This window comes from Copadichromis virginalis, linkage group LG11, assembly GCF_057382275.1.
Source record: "Copadichromis virginalis isolate Kocher_CV1m ecotype Utaka linkage group LG11, C_Virginalis_male_GT1.1, whole genome shotgun sequence".
In the NCBI taxonomy this organism is placed as follows: Eukaryota; Metazoa; Chordata; class Actinopteri; order Cichliformes; family Cichlidae; genus Copadichromis; species Copadichromis virginalis.
The window spans coordinates 13,313,195-13,332,530 of record NC_140628.1 but is presented as its reverse complement, the minus strand read 5'-3'; the positions used below and the strand labels follow the sequence as shown (position 1 = coordinate 13,332,530).

General features: G+C 39.2%; 1 protein-coding gene across 1 annotated transcript in view; it reads left to right on the top strand.

Moving 5' to 3' along the window:
• dnah5 (dynein, axonemal, heavy chain 5) overlaps positions 1–19,336 on the top strand; it is a 124,636-nt gene that overhangs the window by 3,538 nt on the left and 101,762 nt on the right. The window contains exons 3-35 of the mRNA XM_085473199.1: positions 114–251; positions 421–597; positions 766–879; positions 1,031–1,138; positions 1,319–1,441; positions 1,550–1,765; positions 2,876–2,983; positions 3,186–3,271; positions 3,969–4,176; positions 4,300–4,413; positions 5,389–5,595; positions 7,399–7,479; positions 8,442–8,532; positions 8,844–8,989; positions 9,206–9,383; positions 9,608–9,851; positions 9,970–10,159; positions 10,299–10,392; positions 10,888–11,006; positions 11,222–11,298; positions 11,380–11,504; positions 11,606–11,841; positions 12,029–12,247; positions 12,385–12,447; positions 12,750–12,988; positions 14,020–14,167; positions 14,287–14,379; positions 14,647–14,846; positions 14,992–15,145; positions 15,652–15,815; positions 16,039–16,195; positions 16,415–16,627; positions 18,188–18,412. Of these exons, the coding sequence (XP_085329325.1) occupies positions 114–251; positions 421–597; positions 766–879; positions 1,031–1,138; positions 1,319–1,441; positions 1,550–1,765; positions 2,876–2,983; positions 3,186–3,271; positions 3,969–4,176; positions 4,300–4,413; positions 5,389–5,595; positions 7,399–7,479; positions 8,442–8,532; positions 8,844–8,989; positions 9,206–9,383; positions 9,608–9,851; positions 9,970–10,159; positions 10,299–10,392; positions 10,888–11,006; positions 11,222–11,298; positions 11,380–11,504; positions 11,606–11,841; positions 12,029–12,247; positions 12,385–12,447; positions 12,750–12,988; positions 14,020–14,167; positions 14,287–14,379; positions 14,647–14,846; positions 14,992–15,145; positions 15,652–15,815; positions 16,039–16,195; positions 16,415–16,627; positions 18,188–18,412 (5,055 nt within the window). The remainder of the gene's footprint in view (positions 1–113; positions 252–420; positions 598–765; positions 880–1,030; positions 1,139–1,318; positions 1,442–1,549; positions 1,766–2,875; positions 2,984–3,185; positions 3,272–3,968; positions 4,177–4,299; positions 4,414–5,388; positions 5,596–7,398; positions 7,480–8,441; positions 8,533–8,843; positions 8,990–9,205; positions 9,384–9,607; positions 9,852–9,969; positions 10,160–10,298; positions 10,393–10,887; positions 11,007–11,221; positions 11,299–11,379; positions 11,505–11,605; positions 11,842–12,028; positions 12,248–12,384; positions 12,448–12,749; positions 12,989–14,019; positions 14,168–14,286; positions 14,380–14,646; positions 14,847–14,991; positions 15,146–15,651; positions 15,816–16,038; positions 16,196–16,414; positions 16,628–18,187; positions 18,413–19,336) is intronic.

The window sequence follows — 19,336 nt, the reverse complement described above, 5'->3', positions numbered from 1 at the left end:
AAATTAAATACATAGTAGGTTAGATTAACATAGATAAATAAACACAGTTTAAACATTACATACACTTGCATTATAGTAGCAAATAAAGCAACACAGCACAACTTTGCTTTCAGGTTACCTTGAAAGAGTGCGACACCTTTGACTTGAAGGTACTGAAGGGCCCGTCGGACTACGTGGCAGCTGCCAGCAGCACAGAGACCATAGAGAAGATAGAGGCCTGCATGAAAGTCTGGATCAAACAAATAGAACAGGTGAGAAGAGACTCTCATCGTGTTTCTCCTCAAACTTGATACAGAAAAAGTATTCTCATTCATTTATTCCAAGGTTTCTGCCATTTTATTTGAATGTGCTTGTATCAGATGAAGGATAAACTGCAGGCCTGAAGTTTCAGCAGTGATATCGAATGCCTCTATTCTGCAGGTTTTAGCTGAGAGTGACCAGCTTAGAAAGGAGGCTGATGATCTTGGCCCTCGGGCCGAGCTGGAGCACTGGAAGAAACGGATGACTCGCTTCAACTACCTTCTGGACCAGCTGAAGAGCCCTGATGTCAAAGTTGCTCTGGGTGTGGTCTTGCTGGCTAAATCTAAGCTCATAAAGGTCAGATGTGACTGTCATATACTGCTGATTTTAAGTGGCTGTACCACATGCTCTCTTTCTTGGATATTGCTTCTCTCTCTTTTATTTCAGTGGTTTATTGTGAGATTATGTTTGGTTTTTTTGAAAACGGTGCACACCTTAATTAAGTAACGGTCTGTAATGGTCTAGTCATGGCGGGAACTGGATGCAAGGATCACAGATGGAGTTAATGAGGCCAAAGACAACGTCAAGTATCTCTACAGCTTGGAGAAGTTTTGCGACCCGCTCTACAACAGTGACCCTGTGAGAAAAGAATATTTTATCACACTCTGGTGCATTTTAAAAAATAAACCAAATCAACTGCATTCATGGTGAAGACAGTACAAATGTGCTGGATGTGTGTTATATTTGGATGTACAAAGAAATACAAGCTATAATTTCTGTTTCCTCCAAGGTATCAATGGTGGATGCAATCCCAGGTCTGATCAATGCCATCAGGATGATTCACAGTATTTCCCGCTACTACAACACATCTGAAAAGATTACATCACTTTTTGTAAAGGTATTGTGCAGATCAACAGACTTTTGTTATGATGAACAATGGGATCCTACATTTTTTTTTTATAAATGATTGATACTGAAGCATTTTTAGGACACTTTTACATTAAGACAACAAAAAAGTACAAATTTATATGATGATTTATATGATTTATAGTTTCCATTTTTTTATCCTCATCTCCAGGTGACAAACCAGATGATCACAGCTTGTAAGGCCTATATCACTGATAATGGCACAAACTCAATATGGGACCAACCTCAGCAAGTCATTATTGAGAAAATCAAAGCTGCCATTCGCCTAAACCAGGTAATGGATCATTTTTAAAGGAAAACAAAATGTGTTTTGTAGCAAAATGCACCTCTGTCAGTTTTTTATCAGTCAAAATGTGGTTCTGTATCATAATGTGTTTCCCAGGAATACCAGCGATGTTTCCACAGAACCAAGGAGAAGCTGGAGCAGACTCCTTCAGAAAGACAGTTTGACTTCAGCGAGATGTACATCTTTGGAAAGTTTGACACATTCCAGCGAAGACTGAACAAGATCCTCGAAATGTTCGCCACCATTTCCACCTACTGCGTTCTAAAGGACTCGAAGATAGAAGGGCTGGAGACGATGGCCACCAGGTTTCAAGTGAGTATACTGTGATATCAGACTGTTGTCAAATCCTGTTAATAAGACATGTGCAGGGAGGCATTGCATTAACTGATTAAATGTCACTGTCAGGCAGCCGTGTCTGTATTTCTCCTGGCATCTTCAGATGTTGAGTGTGTTGTCATTATGGTAAATGGAAAGTTTCTCTGTATTGTCGAACAGAATTTCAGGCTGCACACTTACAATGCCAGTGGCAGGCTGCTGATTTTTTTCTGTGGTTTCCTGTTGCGCAAACAATTCATTTTTTTACATCATCAAACTGTGATGCTTAAGGTTTTAGTACATAATACTTTGAGAGTCTGTTGATGTGAACCATGTGTTTGTGTTCTTGCTTCTTGGGCTACACAGACTGCAGAAATGCAGGGAAAATGGGAGGTAACGTCTCACTGCAGTTTTCAACTTCTAGCATTTTTCTTGCAGACAGCATGCAGTGGTGGAATATTGTTGTGCAATGTTTTGCCATACATATGCCTTAATAACAAAATAGCTACTAATTGCATGGAGATTAAAACCAACTCCTTACTTTCTCTCTTTTTTTTTTTCATTATTAGAGCCATAGTAATACTTTCTAAACTCAGCCCTGCGATGACCATTTGTTAATACTATAAACTTGTATCCCAAACCTTTCGCCAGTTCATGGGGAGCTTCTGAGTTTTCTGTTTAGATTAATACTTTTTCACACAAGAAAAGTGTGTGCAATGGTGTTCATTTTAGTGTACAGGCAATTCATTCTCATGTTTCACTTGTAAAATATTTATCTAAAGTTTGTGAAACTTCCTGAATGAATAAAAACTTAACAAAATGTTTTACATGCATGCTCGAAGTAACCAAACTGAGCTAGAAGATGAGATTGCAAACTTTGTTTTGGTATAACTTGATAGTTAGCTTTGCAGAACATCCATAGCTTGCAGTAAGACACAGTTGCACTGTTACATTTCTACTAGACTAATACACTACAAGTTCCAAAACGTATGCATTTAATTATGCATTTAATAATAATACCTTCAGAAGAAAACAGAGCATTTTATTTAGAGCTAAAGATGTTTTCTAAAATGTGTGTTTGTGGATGTCTGGATATTTTTTTCTTAGGCTATTGTGTTAAACATGAAGAAAAAACATTACAGTTTTCTAGACCAGAGGAGAAGTGACTTTGATGTTGACTATGAGGAATTCTGCAAAAGCACTTCTGAACTCCACGTAAGTTAATTAGACAGTGCATTTGCCCTGTTTTGTGCAAATAAAGTTAATGCAAACTGACTAGACATCTGTTTTGTAATGCGGGTTAGCCAAGTTCATTTGCTGGTGATTAAGGATTCATTAGGTGGAGTTTCATTTAAAATTAATTTCATTGCGCTGTCGTTGTTGTGAATATTATTGTTGTCTGTGTTTTCCTTTCCAGAATCAACTGAAGAGTTTCATGGATAGCACCTTTGAAAAAATTGAAAATACAGAAAGGGCTCTAAATGTGCTGAAGACCTTTCAAAGGTATTTCATTGGTAACTAATTAGCATCATTCTGAAATATTTACCGCAATTTCCCTAATCTTGCCAATGCCGCTTCATGTGACATACTGCTTCATTTAATCTCTGAACTTTTAAACTATTCTGCAATCAAAAATAAAAAAAAAACTCAGAGTAGCTATTTCATTGAAATAAACACCGAGGTAAACTATAACTGTCATGGTCCAGAGTCTCTTTATGTTTTGTGTTTATTAATTTTTTCGAGTTTTCTGTTTTTTGTTATTTTTCTTCAAGTGTTTAGGTGTTTCTCTTGTTGTGTCCCCTGAAATTGCCGTCCCTAGTGTTTTGTTATTAGTCTCCCGTTTCTAGGTTTTGCTTTGGTTTTTTAAGTGTCTTTTGTGGAAGTTGTGCCACTGCAATAAAGCAGTCTCCTTTAGTTCATTCCCTTGTTTTGAGTTCTGCGTTTGGGTCCTTCCTCCTGCCTGCCACAGCCGTTTCATGACAATAACAAGTGTGCTTTAATGTACAAGTAGGTTTGCTAGTTACAGGGTCCTTTGCACATTTTAGCTCAAAACATTTACCAGCACATCCAAACAAAATAGAGTCCTTGTCATTACTGGTGCTGGTACTGCTATGTGTTTATTGCTGTATTTAAATATTTTTATTGCTGCTGGGTTTGAGTTCTGCTGAACCACTTGTATCTTTGGTTTTCCCAAAAACAGACTGGGCATCCCAGATCTTGGGATTGATGAGAAGTATCAGCAAATTTTACAAAATTATGGCCGGGACATTGAAATGGTTTTCCGCATCTACATGAAGCAGAAACTTGACCCCCCCATTGGCAGGGACTTGCCCCCAGTGGCCGGTCGGATCATGTGGGCTCGGCAGCTGTACAGCCGTATACAGGGACCCATGGATCTCTTTCAGCAGGTGATATTGCCTGACTTTCAGTTTAGGTTTGGCTGGTTCTAGCAGATTAATGATAAAATTGTTTGGCATTTCCCATCCATGTAATGCATCATGTTTGTTTGTTTTGTTTATTACTCTAATTAGCATCCAGGAGTTCTTTCCACATCAGAGGCAAAAAGGATCATCAAGAACTTTAACCGTGTAGCAAGAGCGTTGTTGGAGTTTGAGATGATCTACCATCACAGCTGGATGAAAAAGGTTAACGAACTGTAAAATGTATAATACAAACAAGAAATCTGACAGAGGAGCATTTATATACAATATGTATCGTTAATTCCTTTATATAGTGTTGTGATTTCGTTTGCTGCATATATGTTAACACTTACATGTTTGAGATCATCAAACACATTTTAATACTAGACAAAGTTGATCAATTTAAAAAGGAGAAAGCTATCTAATTATATCTGGCACTGTGTAAACAAGTAATTTGGTGAAAATGATGGATGACTAAAAAGGACACCAAGGCTCCTCTCAGATCTGCCAAAAAACATCTTAATGCTCCCCGATATATTTTGTGGACTGATGAGAGTGACATCCAGCACAAAACTAATGCAGCATTTCATAAAAGCAATATCACACCAGCTCCTGAAGGACAATGTCTGGCCATCAGTTTGTGCCTTGAAGTGGCACAAACTGAAGTGTAATTGGGTTATGTAGCAGGACAACAGATGTGAAAAACACCAGGAAGTCCACCTATGAATGTCTCAACGTCTCAGGAGCTGCAGATGAAAACAAGCTAGCAGCTAAATCTGGTACAATGCATCCTTTCTCTACAGAGGTTCTGTTTTTGCTTGGTCACTGACAAATAAAGTGGAAATGACAAATAAATAAATAAACAAAATGAAGGGTTTGGAGTGGCCCGGTCAAAGTCTGGAGTTAAATCAGATTGAGGTGTTTTGCCATGACTTGTCCTTGAAAACCTTCTAGTGTGGCTGAATTAAAACAATTCTGTAAACAAGAAAGAGGCAAAGTTCTTCTACAGCGAGATAAAAGAATCATTGCAGTTCTTGCTGGAAAAAACTACATTTTGTCCATACTTGGGTTATCTTTGTCTAATATTAAAATTAGTTTGAGGATCTGAAACACAAACTGAATGAACATCTTTTCTCCCCTCTTATTCACACATTTTCCCTGCATCTCTTCACATAAACCTCACTAAACACCTCAACGCAGATGGAGGATGCCAAAGTTGGCCTGCAAGCCTCTCTTCTGGTCAGATCTCCAGAAACTGGCGAGTTATTTGTGAACTTTGACCCAGAGATTCTGACGCAGATCAGAGAGGTGAACTGCATGACAAAGATGAATTTGGCAATCCCTCCCTTTGCTCTTCTACTGCTGCAAAAACAGGACGTCTTTAAGAAACACTACAATAGAATACAGGTGAGCATAGCACACAGTTGTAGCTAAAATTTCAAAAATGCATACAGTGAACAACCAAATGATCAAAGCTGCATGTAACTACAGGGAGTGCAGAATTATTAGGCAAATGAGTATTTTGTCCACATCATCCTCTTCATGCATGTTGTCTTACTCCAAGCTGTATAGGCTCGAAAGCCTACTACCAATTAAGCATATTAGGTGATGTGCATCCCTGTAATGAGAAGGGGTGTGGTCTAATGACATCAACGCCCTATATCAGGTGTGCATAATTATTAGGCAACTTCCTTTCCTTTGGCAAAATGGGTCAAAAGAAGGACTTGACAGGCACAGAAAAGTCAAAAATAGTGAGATATCTTGCAGAGGGATGCAGCAGTCTCAAAATTGCAAAGCTTCTGAAGCGTGATCATCGAACAATCGAGCGTTTCATTCAAAATAGTCAACAGGGTCGCAAGAAGCGTGTGGAAAAACCAAGGCGCAAAATAACTGCCCATGAACTGAGAAAAGTCAAGCGTGCAGCTGCCAAGATGCCACTTGCCACCAGTTTGGCCATATTTCAGAGCTGCAACATCACTGGAGTGCCCAAAAGCACAAGGTGTGCAATACTCAGAGACATGGCCAAGGTAAGAAAGGCTGAAAGACGACCACCACTGAACAAGACACACAAGCTGAAACATCAAGACTGGGCCAAGAAATATCTCAAGACTGGTTTTTCTAAGGTTTTATGGACTGATGAAATGAGAGTGAGTCTTGATGGGCCAGATGGATGGGCCTGTGGCTGGATTGGTAAAGGGCAGAGAGCTCCAGTCCGACTCAGACGCCAGCAAGGTGGAGGTGGAGTACTGGTTTGGGCTGGTATCATCAAAGATGAGCTTGTGGGGCCTTTTCGGGTTGAGGATGGAGTCAAGCTCAACTCCCAGTCCTACTGCCAGTTTCTGGAAGACACCTTCTTCAAGCAGTGGTACAGGAAGAAGTCTGCATCCTTCAAGAAAAACATGATTTTTATGCAGGACAATGCTCCATCACACGCGTCCAAGTACTCCACAGCGTGGCTGGCAAGAAAGGGTATAAAAGAAGAAAAACTAATGACATGGCCACCTTGTTCACCTGATCTGAACCCCATTGAGAACCTGTGGTCCATCATCAAATATGAGATTTACAAGGAGGGAAAACAGTACACCTCTCTGAACAGTGTCTGGGAGGCTGTGGTTGCTGCTGCACGCAATGTTGATGGTGAACAGATCAAAACACTGACAGAATCCATGGATGGCAGGCTTTTGAGTGTCCTTGCAAAGAAAGGTGGCTATATTGGTCGCTGATTTGTTTTTGTTTTGTTTTTGAATGTCAGAAATGTATATTTGTGAATGTGGAGATGTTATATTGGTTTCACTGGTAAAAATAAATAATTGAAATGGGTATATATTTGTTTTTTGTTAAGTTGCCTAATAATTATGCACAGTAATAGTCACCTGCACACACAGATATCCCCCTAAAATAGCTAAAACTAAAAACAAACTAAAAACTACTTCCAAAAACATTCAGCTTTGATATTAATGAGTTTTTTGGGTTCATTGAGAACATGGTTGTTGTTCAATAATAAAATTATTCCTCAAAAATACAACTTGCCTAATAATTCTGCACTCCCTGTAGGAGTATAAAACATCCTGGAATTGTGTTTAAATTCCACACAGATTTTTAAAAATGACTAAAATCGACAAAAACCCATTTTATTGTCAACTGAAAAATTCAGTTCATCCCTTTTGTGTGATTGCAAAAATGCTCCAACATGCATCTATCTCATTTCAGCTGATGTTGAGCGAGAACACTAGAGTGCGTGCCAAGATTCAGAGTGTCTTTGAACAGCTGGCCATGCCACATGTAGCTAAGGTAAGTGGACCGACCCTCGGCTACCAAAACTAGCAATTGGGACATGGAATGTCACCTCTCTCATGGAGAAGGAGCCTGAGTTAGTGTGTGAGTGTTGAGAGGTAGCGGCTAGATATGGTGGATGTGAATGGCTTGGGCTCTGGAACTAGTCTCCTGGAGACGCGCCCTTGGTGCGAGGTGGCCGGCTGGGATTGGGAATCCTAGAGTGATTGACCGAACAGTAAAGGACAGTCAGGCACAGGTTAAAGTCCAAAAAAGTGTTTTTTATTTAACCCAAAAAATGAACTTTGGTAAAAATAAAAAAAATCAACATCTTGGGCAAGAGATCAAAGCAACTGAGCTTGACTCAAAGTTAGTTTTTGTCCCTACCCTCACCTGTGGTCATGAGCTTTGGGTAGTGGAGGAGGTGACTGGGGAGAGGGAGGTCTCAGCTTCTCTACTTAGGCTGCTGCCCCAAGACCCAGCCCCGGATAAGGGTAAGAAAATGGATGGATGGATGTGTCTGTGAAGGTTCTCAGTCATCGTAGTCTAAGGATGGATGGTTTCCCTCTGTTCTTTATCATGTCGATGTCAAATCCTTCATGTTGTGCGCGCTCCAGTTAGCTAAATTATGTTTGCCAGTGCTAGCTAATAAAGCTTTGTTTTGATTTTATATTTCTCTGCAAAGTCCTGCATTTCAGTCCAACCCAGCATCCCATGATCGAGCGTCATGTGATTACATAAAAGTTCAAAATAGGACTCATTTTATTTGATTTCATTTGATTTTATGTTTTTATTTTCAGTTGTCTCTAGTAAGTCAGAAGAACACACAAAAAAATGTTAGATCCTTTTTTATTGTTGCTTGGTTTCGTCATGAATCTTTTCTAAGCATTAAACTGGTGACAGGTATGAGACTGACTGTCACAGCAGGTTGCTTACAAAGTGCATCACCATCATCATACCATACATGACTTACTTGACAGGTGGATGAGGCTATACAACCGGGTTTGACCTCCCTCAACTGGACATCTCTGAATATTGACAAGTATCTCGACCGCATCGACAAAGTGTTGGGTAAGCAAAAAATGTAACGAGATCGATCCTGTACACGCTGACACGAGACATTCCTGCAACTCAGCACTGGCTGCGTGTGATTAATGGATTTATTGCATAGGTGGCTTTCTCACAAGTAACACTCATATATTCAATAGATTCTTTCTCTCTCTACACATTGCCTTTTTTTATACTGAATTGTCTGTTTATCACTGTTCTCTCCTTTGTTCAAACGCATAACAAGTTCCCCTTGATTTTTCCCTCTTTCCCTTATTTTTGGTGGGTTTGTGTCCCTCCCTTTCTCTTTTGTGTGGTTTTTTTTGTCTGTTTAGCTGATCTTGAGTTGCTGATGGACAGAGTGAATGACCTGGTGGAGTTTAGAATAGAAGCAGTACTGCAGGAGATGAGCATATCCAACCTGTGTGTCCTGCCAGAGGATGAGCCTGTGACCTGTGAGGAGTTTGTTCAAACCACCAGGGTAAACGAAGACAAATAAAATAAAAGTATCCGCTGGGTTATTGTTGCTCTACTAAGTCTGTGTAACTATGCAGACATCTGAAAGATGCTATCAATATTTATTAAGTGGTTTTGGTAATTCTCACACATTTAAAATACTTTTTTCTGTATTTAAACATTATTTCTTATTCTAAAGATTAATTACATTGAACTGAACTGTATATCTGCATGTGTCTAGGACCTTTGCATAAGACAAGCCCAGAAAGTGAACATGAAGAGCTCACTGGTGGAGGAGGCAGCTAATGAACTGATCAACATGCTGCTAGAGTTTGACCACAATCAGAGAGAGGAGGTGGAGAAGTTTGAGGAAGAAAGCTGCACAGAGAGCAAGACCATAGACCACAATGACAGTGAAGGTAGGCTGACAGTTTCCTTTCACGATCAAACACAATACAGTGTGATAATTATGATTCAATGCTGTAAGAGACAAGTTAAAAAAGGCAGTTCAAAGGTTTTTAAAGGAAAGGGGATTACCTTTTTTAGGACCTTGTTGTTTTTACTTTTATTATAATGCTGATTTATTCAAGGTGAAGTGTTGCTGAAGGTGTTCGTATTGACTGTAAACGTGTCACCTTCTTAGGTGATGACGAGCGTCTCTTCTCCAGAAACACGCTGCTACGTTCTGCTAGTGTTGGTCCTTCTTCTCCGTTGGTGAGGAGGAAGAAGAAGAGGGACTTGATGGAAGTGATGGAGCAGGAAGCCCAGGAGCTGCTGTCCTACTTCAACCACCGTAATGTGGATGCCTTGCTCAAAGTGACACGCAACACCCTTGAGATGTTGCGCAAGCGCATACATACGTCCTCGCTCATACACTTCTCTGGTGCGTCTTGTTTAATTGTTTGCTATATTTCTGTAAAGGCCTAAAATATTTAAAATAAGCTCATAAAATGTCTAGTCCAATACTTTATGTGTGTTACCCTTCTCTCCCTCTGAAGCTGCAAGTGACCCAACCAGCCATGGCAAAAGCAGCGATCACCATGCAATCTTCAGAGTAAACATGACCCTTTCCATCCCTAACATTGTCATGGTTCCAGCTTTGGAGGAGGTTCAACAGGCTCTAAACCGCGCTGTAGAGTGTGTAGTCAGTGTCAGCAAAGGAGTCAGCCAGTGGAGCAAAGAAAGGATATCTAAGGTGAATAAAGGAAAAATCAATTTGTGACATTTAGCTTGATAACTGTAATAAACTGTTAGAACTGCTCTTTTTAAACTAATATTGTCGTGGTCCAGCAGTGTACTAAATAAACCCGGAGGTTTTACATTCCCCTTTCCAGAGACAAATGAATGAAAGGCGAATGGCAGCACTGAAACAAGACAGCTCTGAGAGCGAAACAGAGGACGGAGCAACAACATACAGAAGCTTGGCTGGTAATAGAGAACATTATCACTTTCATAGCTTAACCTCAGACCTTCAACAGCTCCCAACTGTGTCAGCTCACTCATTTTTAAAATTTTAAGATTTGCTGTTTTCAGCATACAATTACAACTCGATTTTACAGCTCAGCAGAGCAAGCAAATATCTGACCAGGGGCAGAAACACATAATATTGCTTGGGGAGGAAAATATTCAAGAATTTCATATTTAATGCAAATTAAATACATATTTAATTAGAAAGCGGCAGGGATAATCAATTTCCACTATGAAAAGCACATTTTACTTTTAGAAATTATATATACAGAGAGAGAAAAACTAAATGGAAGTAATTCCATTATTAACATGTTCTCTTGTAAAAAGACCTGTAACATATAATTATTTTAAAAGCCCAGAAGTTAATATTTGGAAGAATAATGTCCATCATTTCTGCTCAATGTGTTTTCTGTGAAATTCTGTCATTTTCAGATGGCAGTACCTCAGACATGTCAGCTTCTGTGATCCAGGCCATCCCGTTCCAAGCCAGAAATTACTACAAGAGTGTGTCTGAGAACAAGGAAATAGCCAAGCTAATCTCTGTACTTAGCACCTCTATCACCTCCAGTAAAAAGGTACATGGCACTTAATTAAGCTATTTTTTATATGAAACTAATCCAAACTTAGCTGTCTTTTATTAAATCATGCCATACACTTTTTATATTTCTTTATCCCACATTTACAACAGATATTTTCATCTATATTTCTGTATATTTAATGAATATAAATGTCTTTTATTTTTCTATAAGTGCACTTCATTTCATATTCTCCTGTTGATATTAATGTGCAGGAAGTGGTGACCGCTCTACATCACTTTAGCCGTTACCATCACATCTGGAGGAAAGACCGTGAAGAGACCATGAGGAAGTACGTTGAAATGTATGGTTTCTATATAAATCTGCTTATCTGACATCGCACTAGTGCTATTTTTGTTTGTGTTTTGAACAGATTTATCGAGGGGAGTCCCTTGTTATCGGAGTTTGAGAGCCAGATTCTTTTCTATCGAGATCTAGAGCTGGAAGTAAACTCTGAACCAGAGTATATTGCTGTAGGAGCCTTGGCGCTATTCACAGGTCTTATTAAGTTACAAATTTAAAACCGGCATGAATGAGATTTTTGAGATTTTCAGCAAGTTAAATGATGCTCTCTGCATGCTCATATTACTTCCTGCCAGCACCCTTAAAGATGTCCCTCTCTGCTGAAATCAAGAATTGGATGGTGGACTACGGACTTTACTGTAACAGGAAATGTCGCTCAGAGATGGAGCACATTTTTGCTTTTGTAGATGAAGCAGGAAAGAAACTGAATCGACAGATCAAAGACCTGGATGATATTCGTATTGCCATGGCCGCACTGAAGGAGATCAGAGAGCACCAGATATCTATTGATTTTCAAGTTGGGCCCATAGAGGTAAACCACAGCATCACATATTTATCGAAGCTCTTTTTATACACACAAATACACACAGTGGGAAAGAGACATTTTTAGCTGTTTGACTTTATGAGTCTGTACAATAAGCTCAGAAAGAAATAATTACACATTTGCACATTCTAGTTTTTGTCAGGTGGAAGACTTAGTATCTTATTTTTCCTCACAGGAGTCCTATGCCATGCTCCATAAGTATGAACTGTCAGTGGCTAAAGAGGAGGCTGAAAAAGTGGATACTCTGCGCTACACTTGGGAAAAGCTCTTGTCCCGGAGCACAGAGGTGCAGAACGAGCTGGTCGCCTTGCAGCCAAACTTCAGAGAAGAACTGGTCAGCAATGTGGAGACCTTTCTGGAAGACTGCCAATACTTTTATCAAGATTATGAAAAGGTAAAGTATCTATGGCTGTTTGCTCTGTTTCAATTAAACTTTTTATTTTAATTCAACAAATAAATGCTCAGTTAATTACAGTTAAGGTTAGTTTTAATAATAGCTACTAAAATGACACTTTTCCCTCTCTGTTTAAGGACGGTCCCATGGTTGTGGGACTTGCACCCCAAGATGCCAGTGACCGGCTGATCATGTTCCAGGTTGGTTAGTGATTAATTATTTTGTCTCTCTGTCAGTTAGTAAATATTTAGATCCTGCATTGACCTGATGCCTCAGAAAAGTAGTTACTTGAAACTGATGTTAAAAGAGCTATTATATTTTTATTATTATTATTACTATTATTATACTATTACAGTTTCTATTTCATGGTTAGCAAAAGACAGATTTTTTATTCTGTATAAATTATACTCAGATAATTGCAAATGTTTTACCTCAAATGTGTAATGTTTTAAAGTCCATCAGAGCGTAAGCTGTACCTAATCGTAGCTCTTCTCCTCTTCAGAATCGATTTGACAACCTGTTCAGGAAGTACATCACTTACACGGGAGGCGAAGAGCTCTTTGGACTTCCTGTTACCCAGCATCCTCAGCTATTGGAGATTAGGAAGCAACTGGCTCTGCTGCAGAAGTTGTACGGCCTTTACAACAATGTCATCGATACAGTTAATGGCTACTATGATATCCTCTGGGCTGACATCTGCATCGAGAAGATTAATAATGAGCTGCTCGACTTTCAGACGAGGTTTGGCAATTTATTTGTTTGTTTTTTATTCAAGCAACTGTTGAACTCTTTTAACTGTAGATGTAGTAACATGAGCTTAAAATATGTTAATGAAGAAGGAGACGTTTTCAGGAAAGAAGCTGAACTGGAAGCAAACAAAACTGACTATGTGAGAAAATAACCTTCTCATACTGTGTAATCAAGCCCTCTCATTACTGCAGGAATTGGTGACATCACAAAGAGAAAGAAAAAAAAGCAGAATTAAATTAAATGATTTTCATTAGTCCATCCATAAACATCACTCTTATTTTCAGGCATTAAAGAAACTGCTTCCTCTCACTTGCTACAATATGGAAACTTGTTTCGAGATGTTATAATTTCGAAATACTAACCCAAAAGTTTTACATAACAACAAAAAAAGTTTTTTTTTTTCCAGTGGCAGAAACAAAGCTTCCTGTTCTTCATCAACACTGCATTAATATTTCAGTCTCACAATGCAAAGCTAATCTTTGCCCTTTATGTGGTCACATTTGTCCAGCATGTGTCAAATGGACACTGAAGGGGAAAGAGGCTAATAGGCTACAGGCTAGTTTATTTTACCTAAAGAAATTAAGAACAAGTTTTAATATAGCTGGAAGGGATTACTTGACAATGAAAATCTAGATAAACATTAGAAGCAGTCAGAAGGAAAATATAGAGCTATAGTCAGAGCTGAAGAAGAGAGGATATTTGTTTCCTCTGGCAGAAATGTCAGCTATCTGTTGTGGAGGTGTTGATTTGGTTGAGTGAAGCTATGAACAGACACTGATGCATGAACTTTTGCTCTGTGCTAGTAAGGAAGGATACTCAACAAGTTGTCCAATCCAATGACTCTTGTAGCGTTAATACCAAACTTGAAGTGTGTTGTAATACTTTTCCTTTAACAAACAAAATGTCAACTATACATCTAATCTAGTTCATGTCAACTTTACTTGACTTCAGCAGAGCTAAAGTGTAGTTTAGAAAGAAGACAATAAATATGAGTTTGACTGTCACGTCCTGTGAACTACCAGGTGTCGAAAACTGCCTCGTGCTCTGAAAGAGTGGCAGGCCTTTCAGGATCTGAAGAAAACGATTGATGAATTCAGTGAGTGCTGCCCCCTGCTGGAACTCATGACTAACAAAGCAATGATGGCCCGGCACTGGAAGAGGATAACGGAGGTTAGTGAAACATGGCCACTGGTGTAGCACTGCAACTGAATGTTATTGACTGAAATCAAGTCATCACCAGAACCTAATGATAATGATAATAGCTGTAATTTGTCCTGTTTTGTATCCAGGTGACTGGCCATACCTTTGAGGTGGAAACTGATACATTCAAGCTGCGTAACATAATGGAGGCTCCTCTACTCAAGTATAAAGAAGAGATTGAGGTACAAACGAATCATTAGCTGCTAATTCAAGGTGTTTTCTTTTTTATTTGATATAATAAATTCCAAATAAAATACAAGTTTGGAAAATTGTTTGGAGGAAATGAAAACATTTAAAAAGTTTAAAGAGTAATATATTGAATTAACTGATAGGTGGTCCTGTTCAGTGCAAACACCAATCCTGTTTTTTCAGTGCATATGCATCTGTTTGCCATCAGCATTTTTATTGCTAACATTTAAAAACATTTGGGGGGCGGGATTCTTGTGCAGGATATCTGCATCAGTGCTGTGAAAGAGCGTGATATTGAACAAAAGCTGAAGCAAGTGATCGCTGAGTGGGACAACAAGACTTTTACATTTGCCAGTTTTAAGACCCGTGGGGAGTTGCTGCTGAGAGGAGACAGCACATCAGAGATCATTGCCAGCATGGAGGATAGCCTAATGATCTTGGGATCCCTTATGAGCAACCGGTACGGCAGTGTTGAGTGTCATTATCATTAGTGTCGGTAGTGATGATCTTCTTCCACAGCTGTGGGAAATCTAGACATTAGACGAGCCACACACAGGTGTGCGTCCCTAAGTAAGGCGAACGTGAAGATTTACCTTCTTTTTCAGGTACAACACCCCATTTAAAGCCCAGATTCAGAAGTGGGTTCAGAATCTCTCCAACACCACTGATATTATCGAGCACTGGATGACTGTCCAGAACCTGTGGATCTATCTGGAGGCTGTGTTTGTGGGTGGAGATATCGCCAAACAGTTGCCTAAGGTGAACAACATTTCAGGATGTGATTCATATTGGTTATCAGGCTTAAACATGGACTCCAAATGCAGTTTAAAAGGCAATTTCAGTTTAAAAGGCAAACAAGTGAACTGAACTGAAATTACTCATTTGCAGTTACACAATCTACATAAAAAAATTCTATCTTTACATCATTATCAGATTTCTGGACAATATTCTGGGTGTTTAGGTGCAGTAGTGCATTAATGTGCCAGGCGTTGAGTTTCTTTTATTTCCATTTTCAAAAATTATATTTCACAGTCTCTTGAGCAAAATAAATCACTGGTCCAGGCAATGTTTTCAGGCCACAGTGTTTTGACATTTAAAAGAAGGAGAAATAATAGTGAAATGTTGCCTTTGTAAGATTGTTTTACGAGCTTACTTCTAAAATCGGCGCCAAACAGCGTCCAAGCATTTAAAAGAAACAACTAAATACAAAATAAAATAATAAAACAGTCTGATCATGAGATAATTGACTAACTCAATCTTTTTAGGAAGCAAAGCGTTTCTCTAACATTGATAAGTCATGGGTGAAGATCATGATGCGAGCCCATGAAATGCCCAATGTGGTACAGTCATGCGTGGGGGATGAGACCATGGGACAGCTGCTTCCACATCTCCTCGAACAGCTGGAGATCTGTCAGAAGTCTCTAACAGGGTGAGTAGAAAAAACTTAAAACACCACCATGGCCCTTATTTTTAGGTTCTAATGAACTTAACCACCAAAAGAAAGGTAGAAGATTTTAAACGATAATCAGTAGTGAGGGTAAGTGAAGTGACTGATTTCCTTTTTTATGCTGTACAGTTAACTATCTGGTTTATTGTATTGTCTGTCAGATGATACTTTGTATTGATTTTTTTTAAATTATGTGGTCAAACAGTTATCTGGAGAAGAAGCGTCTGCTGTTTCCTCGTTTCTTCTTTGTCTCTGATCCTGCCCTGCTGGAGATCCTGGGCCAGGCCTCTGACTCCCACACCATCCAGGCCCACCTTCTCAATGTCTTTGACAATATCAAGTGTGTCCAGTTTCATGAAAAGGTGGATTATGTTCTTTTTTTGTTGTTTATCTTAAACACTTAACCTTCTGAAAAATATGTGATTGTAACATGAAAGTAATAAAATATAATAGCTGCTTTAATGTCAAATTGAATGAACTAATCAGAGTAATGTAGAATTTGAAAAATATACTTTTTATAAGAAAAATAACTTCATCATTGTAGTTATAATAATCGATCTAATCAGTGTTGCCTTTCACAGATATATGACCGCATTCTGGCCGTGTCATCACGCGAGGGAGAGACTGTGGAGCTCGACCGTCCCGTCACAGCTGAAGGGAACGTGGAGGTGTGGCTCAATGCTCTGCTGAAAGAATCCCAGAGGTCTTTGCACCTTGTGATCAGACAAGCTGCTCTGGCTATCCAGGACTCTGGCTTCCAGCTAATTGACTTCCTCAACTCCTTCCCATCTCAAGTAAGTCATTGTCCAAATCCAGGAACTAATCCGCAAACGTTTTAAAACATTGATTCGACCACAACTGGCTATCCTTGTGGAGCAAGGACGGCGCTGCTCAAAAACAGAAACCTGTGTAGCCTAAAGAGGCAATCTACTATGAACATTGTAATAAACTCCAAAATAAATTCTAAAGAAAGTTGGGATGCTCCAAAATGTAAGTTAAAATAGGATGCAATGATTCGCAAGTCTTATAAACCCATATAATAAATCTAGCAAATGTTTAAAACTGAGAAAACTATTTTGAGATAAAATATTGGCTCATTTTGAATTTAATGACTACAACGACAGCCAACAAGAGTCTGGATAAATTAGTGGTAGTAAAAAAAACAGCTGGAACATTTTGCAACTAATTAGGATATCTGGCAACAGCTCAGTAATATGAGTGGATATAAATAGAGCATGTTAGACGAAAGAATTGGGCTGAGTTTCACTAATCTGCAAAAAACTAAAATTGTAGAACAATTACAGAATGATGTTCTTTAGTGTAAAATTGCAAATATGAATTTCCCGTCATCTACGTTACGTGATATCAAAAGATTTCAAGTATCTGGAGAAATCTCTGTGTGCAAGGCTGAAAATCAATATTGGATGCCTGCGAGCTTCAGACCCTCAGGCAGCACTGCATTACAAACAGACCTGATTCTGTCATGGAAATCACTGCATGGGCTCAGGAACACCTCCAGAAAATCAATGTGTGGGAGCACAGTTTGCTGTACAGGCTAAAGCTCTATGCTGCAAAGAAAAAGCCATGTGTGAACATGATCCAGAATCACCGTTATATTCTCTGGACCAGAGGTCATTTAACACTGACTGAGCCAATGTGGAAAACTTTTTATACAACATGGAGACCACATCCTCACGCAATCTGTCTTTTTCTGCTCTCTCTCATGGTATGGGGGTGCATTAGTGCCTATGAAACTGGCAGCTTCCACATCTGGATAGATACCACCATTGCTGAAAAGTATCTAAATGTTTTAGAGCAAAATATGCTCCAATCCAGTCATGTCCCTGTCTTTTTCAGGGAACAACCTGCATATTTCAGCTAAATCGCATACTTTGTAGAAGGATACTCTGGGTTTTTAACTGCCTTACATCAGTCCAGACTGTTCACCACCTGGAAACATCCTGTGTCAGAATAGAACTGGGCAATATTCCTTACCCACGTACAGTTGCTGGTCTCCCCAGTTCCCAGATGTTTACTGACTGTTGTTAAAAGTGAACAAGTATTTTTTTTTTCTTAAAAGGGTGTGTTTTCTATAAGTATTTGTTATTGTTTCTATGTTCTGTTGTGACTAAAATATGGGTTATTGAGATTTGCAAATCATTGCGTTCTGTTTTTATTTATATTGTACTCAGCATCCCAACTTTTGGGAATTGGGGCTGTTATTTTCTCTGTAAATCTTGGGGTGTGGTACTAAACTGCTATAGTATTCCTTCATCAAAACAATAGTTAGATTTCTAAGGTCATCGGTACATTTGACCATTTTGATGTGTTTTGTTTTTTGCACATTAATGTAGGTGGGGTTACTGGGTATTCAGATGATTTGGACAAGGGACTCAGAAGAAGCTCTGACCAATGCCCGATACGATCGTCGCATCATGTCCAAAACCAACCAGTTCTTCCTGGATCTCCTTAACACCCTGATTGACATGACCACAAGAGACTTGGAGGCTGTGGAGAGGACCAAGTATGAGACCCTCATCACTATTCATGTCCACCAGAGGGACATATTTGATGAACTGGTGAGTATGTTGATCATTCGGTGAAAAGAGGCCAGAGACATCCGAGCTGGGATCAGTTAGACTGACGCTGAACTGTGCACATGAACGCTTTGCAATTTCTGTTCAAGATTAGAATCTCCGGCTCAAAATAGCAACCACTCTGTAAACTGTGTTTGATATTCAGACTCCCAAGGGCTGCCATGTCAGAATACAAAATGTTGTTTACTGCAGCGAGTAAATTCTGTCGAAAGTAGTCAGAGGGGTTTTAATGGCAGTCAAGTAATATTTAAAGTCACGACTGTGTTTGAATCTCCACTTAAGGCAGAATAAGCATGTTGCTGAACCCCAAGGTTAATAGAAGCAGTTTGAAGAAACTTTATTTGGATGTGTTTTTTCAGTTCTTTCTAAAATCATTTGTATTTATTTAGCTCATACCATTAATTTGTCCTGCTCATGTTCCTTTGTCCTGTTTGTTTCTAAACACATTTTTGCCTCACCTTATTTCCTCTCCAATAATATATCACACTGCTACTTTTCTACCCCCACTGTATTTTTTCTCACACATATTCTGCTTTTTATCTCTTCTATTCATTACTATTCTAATTCATTTTGTACTTTTTCCCATTTGCATCATTTTAACTTGCTGGACTTTTCTCTTCCCTCCTTTTCACTCTCCCCTATCCTTTACCTTCCTTTCTTCCCATTTCACTTCATGACCTCTTCGTTCATCCTCCACTTTCTTGCTTCTCTTCTCTTTCCACCCTTTTAATGTTACCCTCCTGTCACCGAAATCCCTCCTCACACATCCCGCCCTTCCACCTTTCTTCCCCTCTTTTATCTGGCTTTCATCTCTCTTTTCAAATAATCTTCTGAGTGGTGCCCTTCAATTTCTTATTCTTCACATGCCATCTCCCTTCTCCCTTCACTTCTGTTTCCATCCCCTTG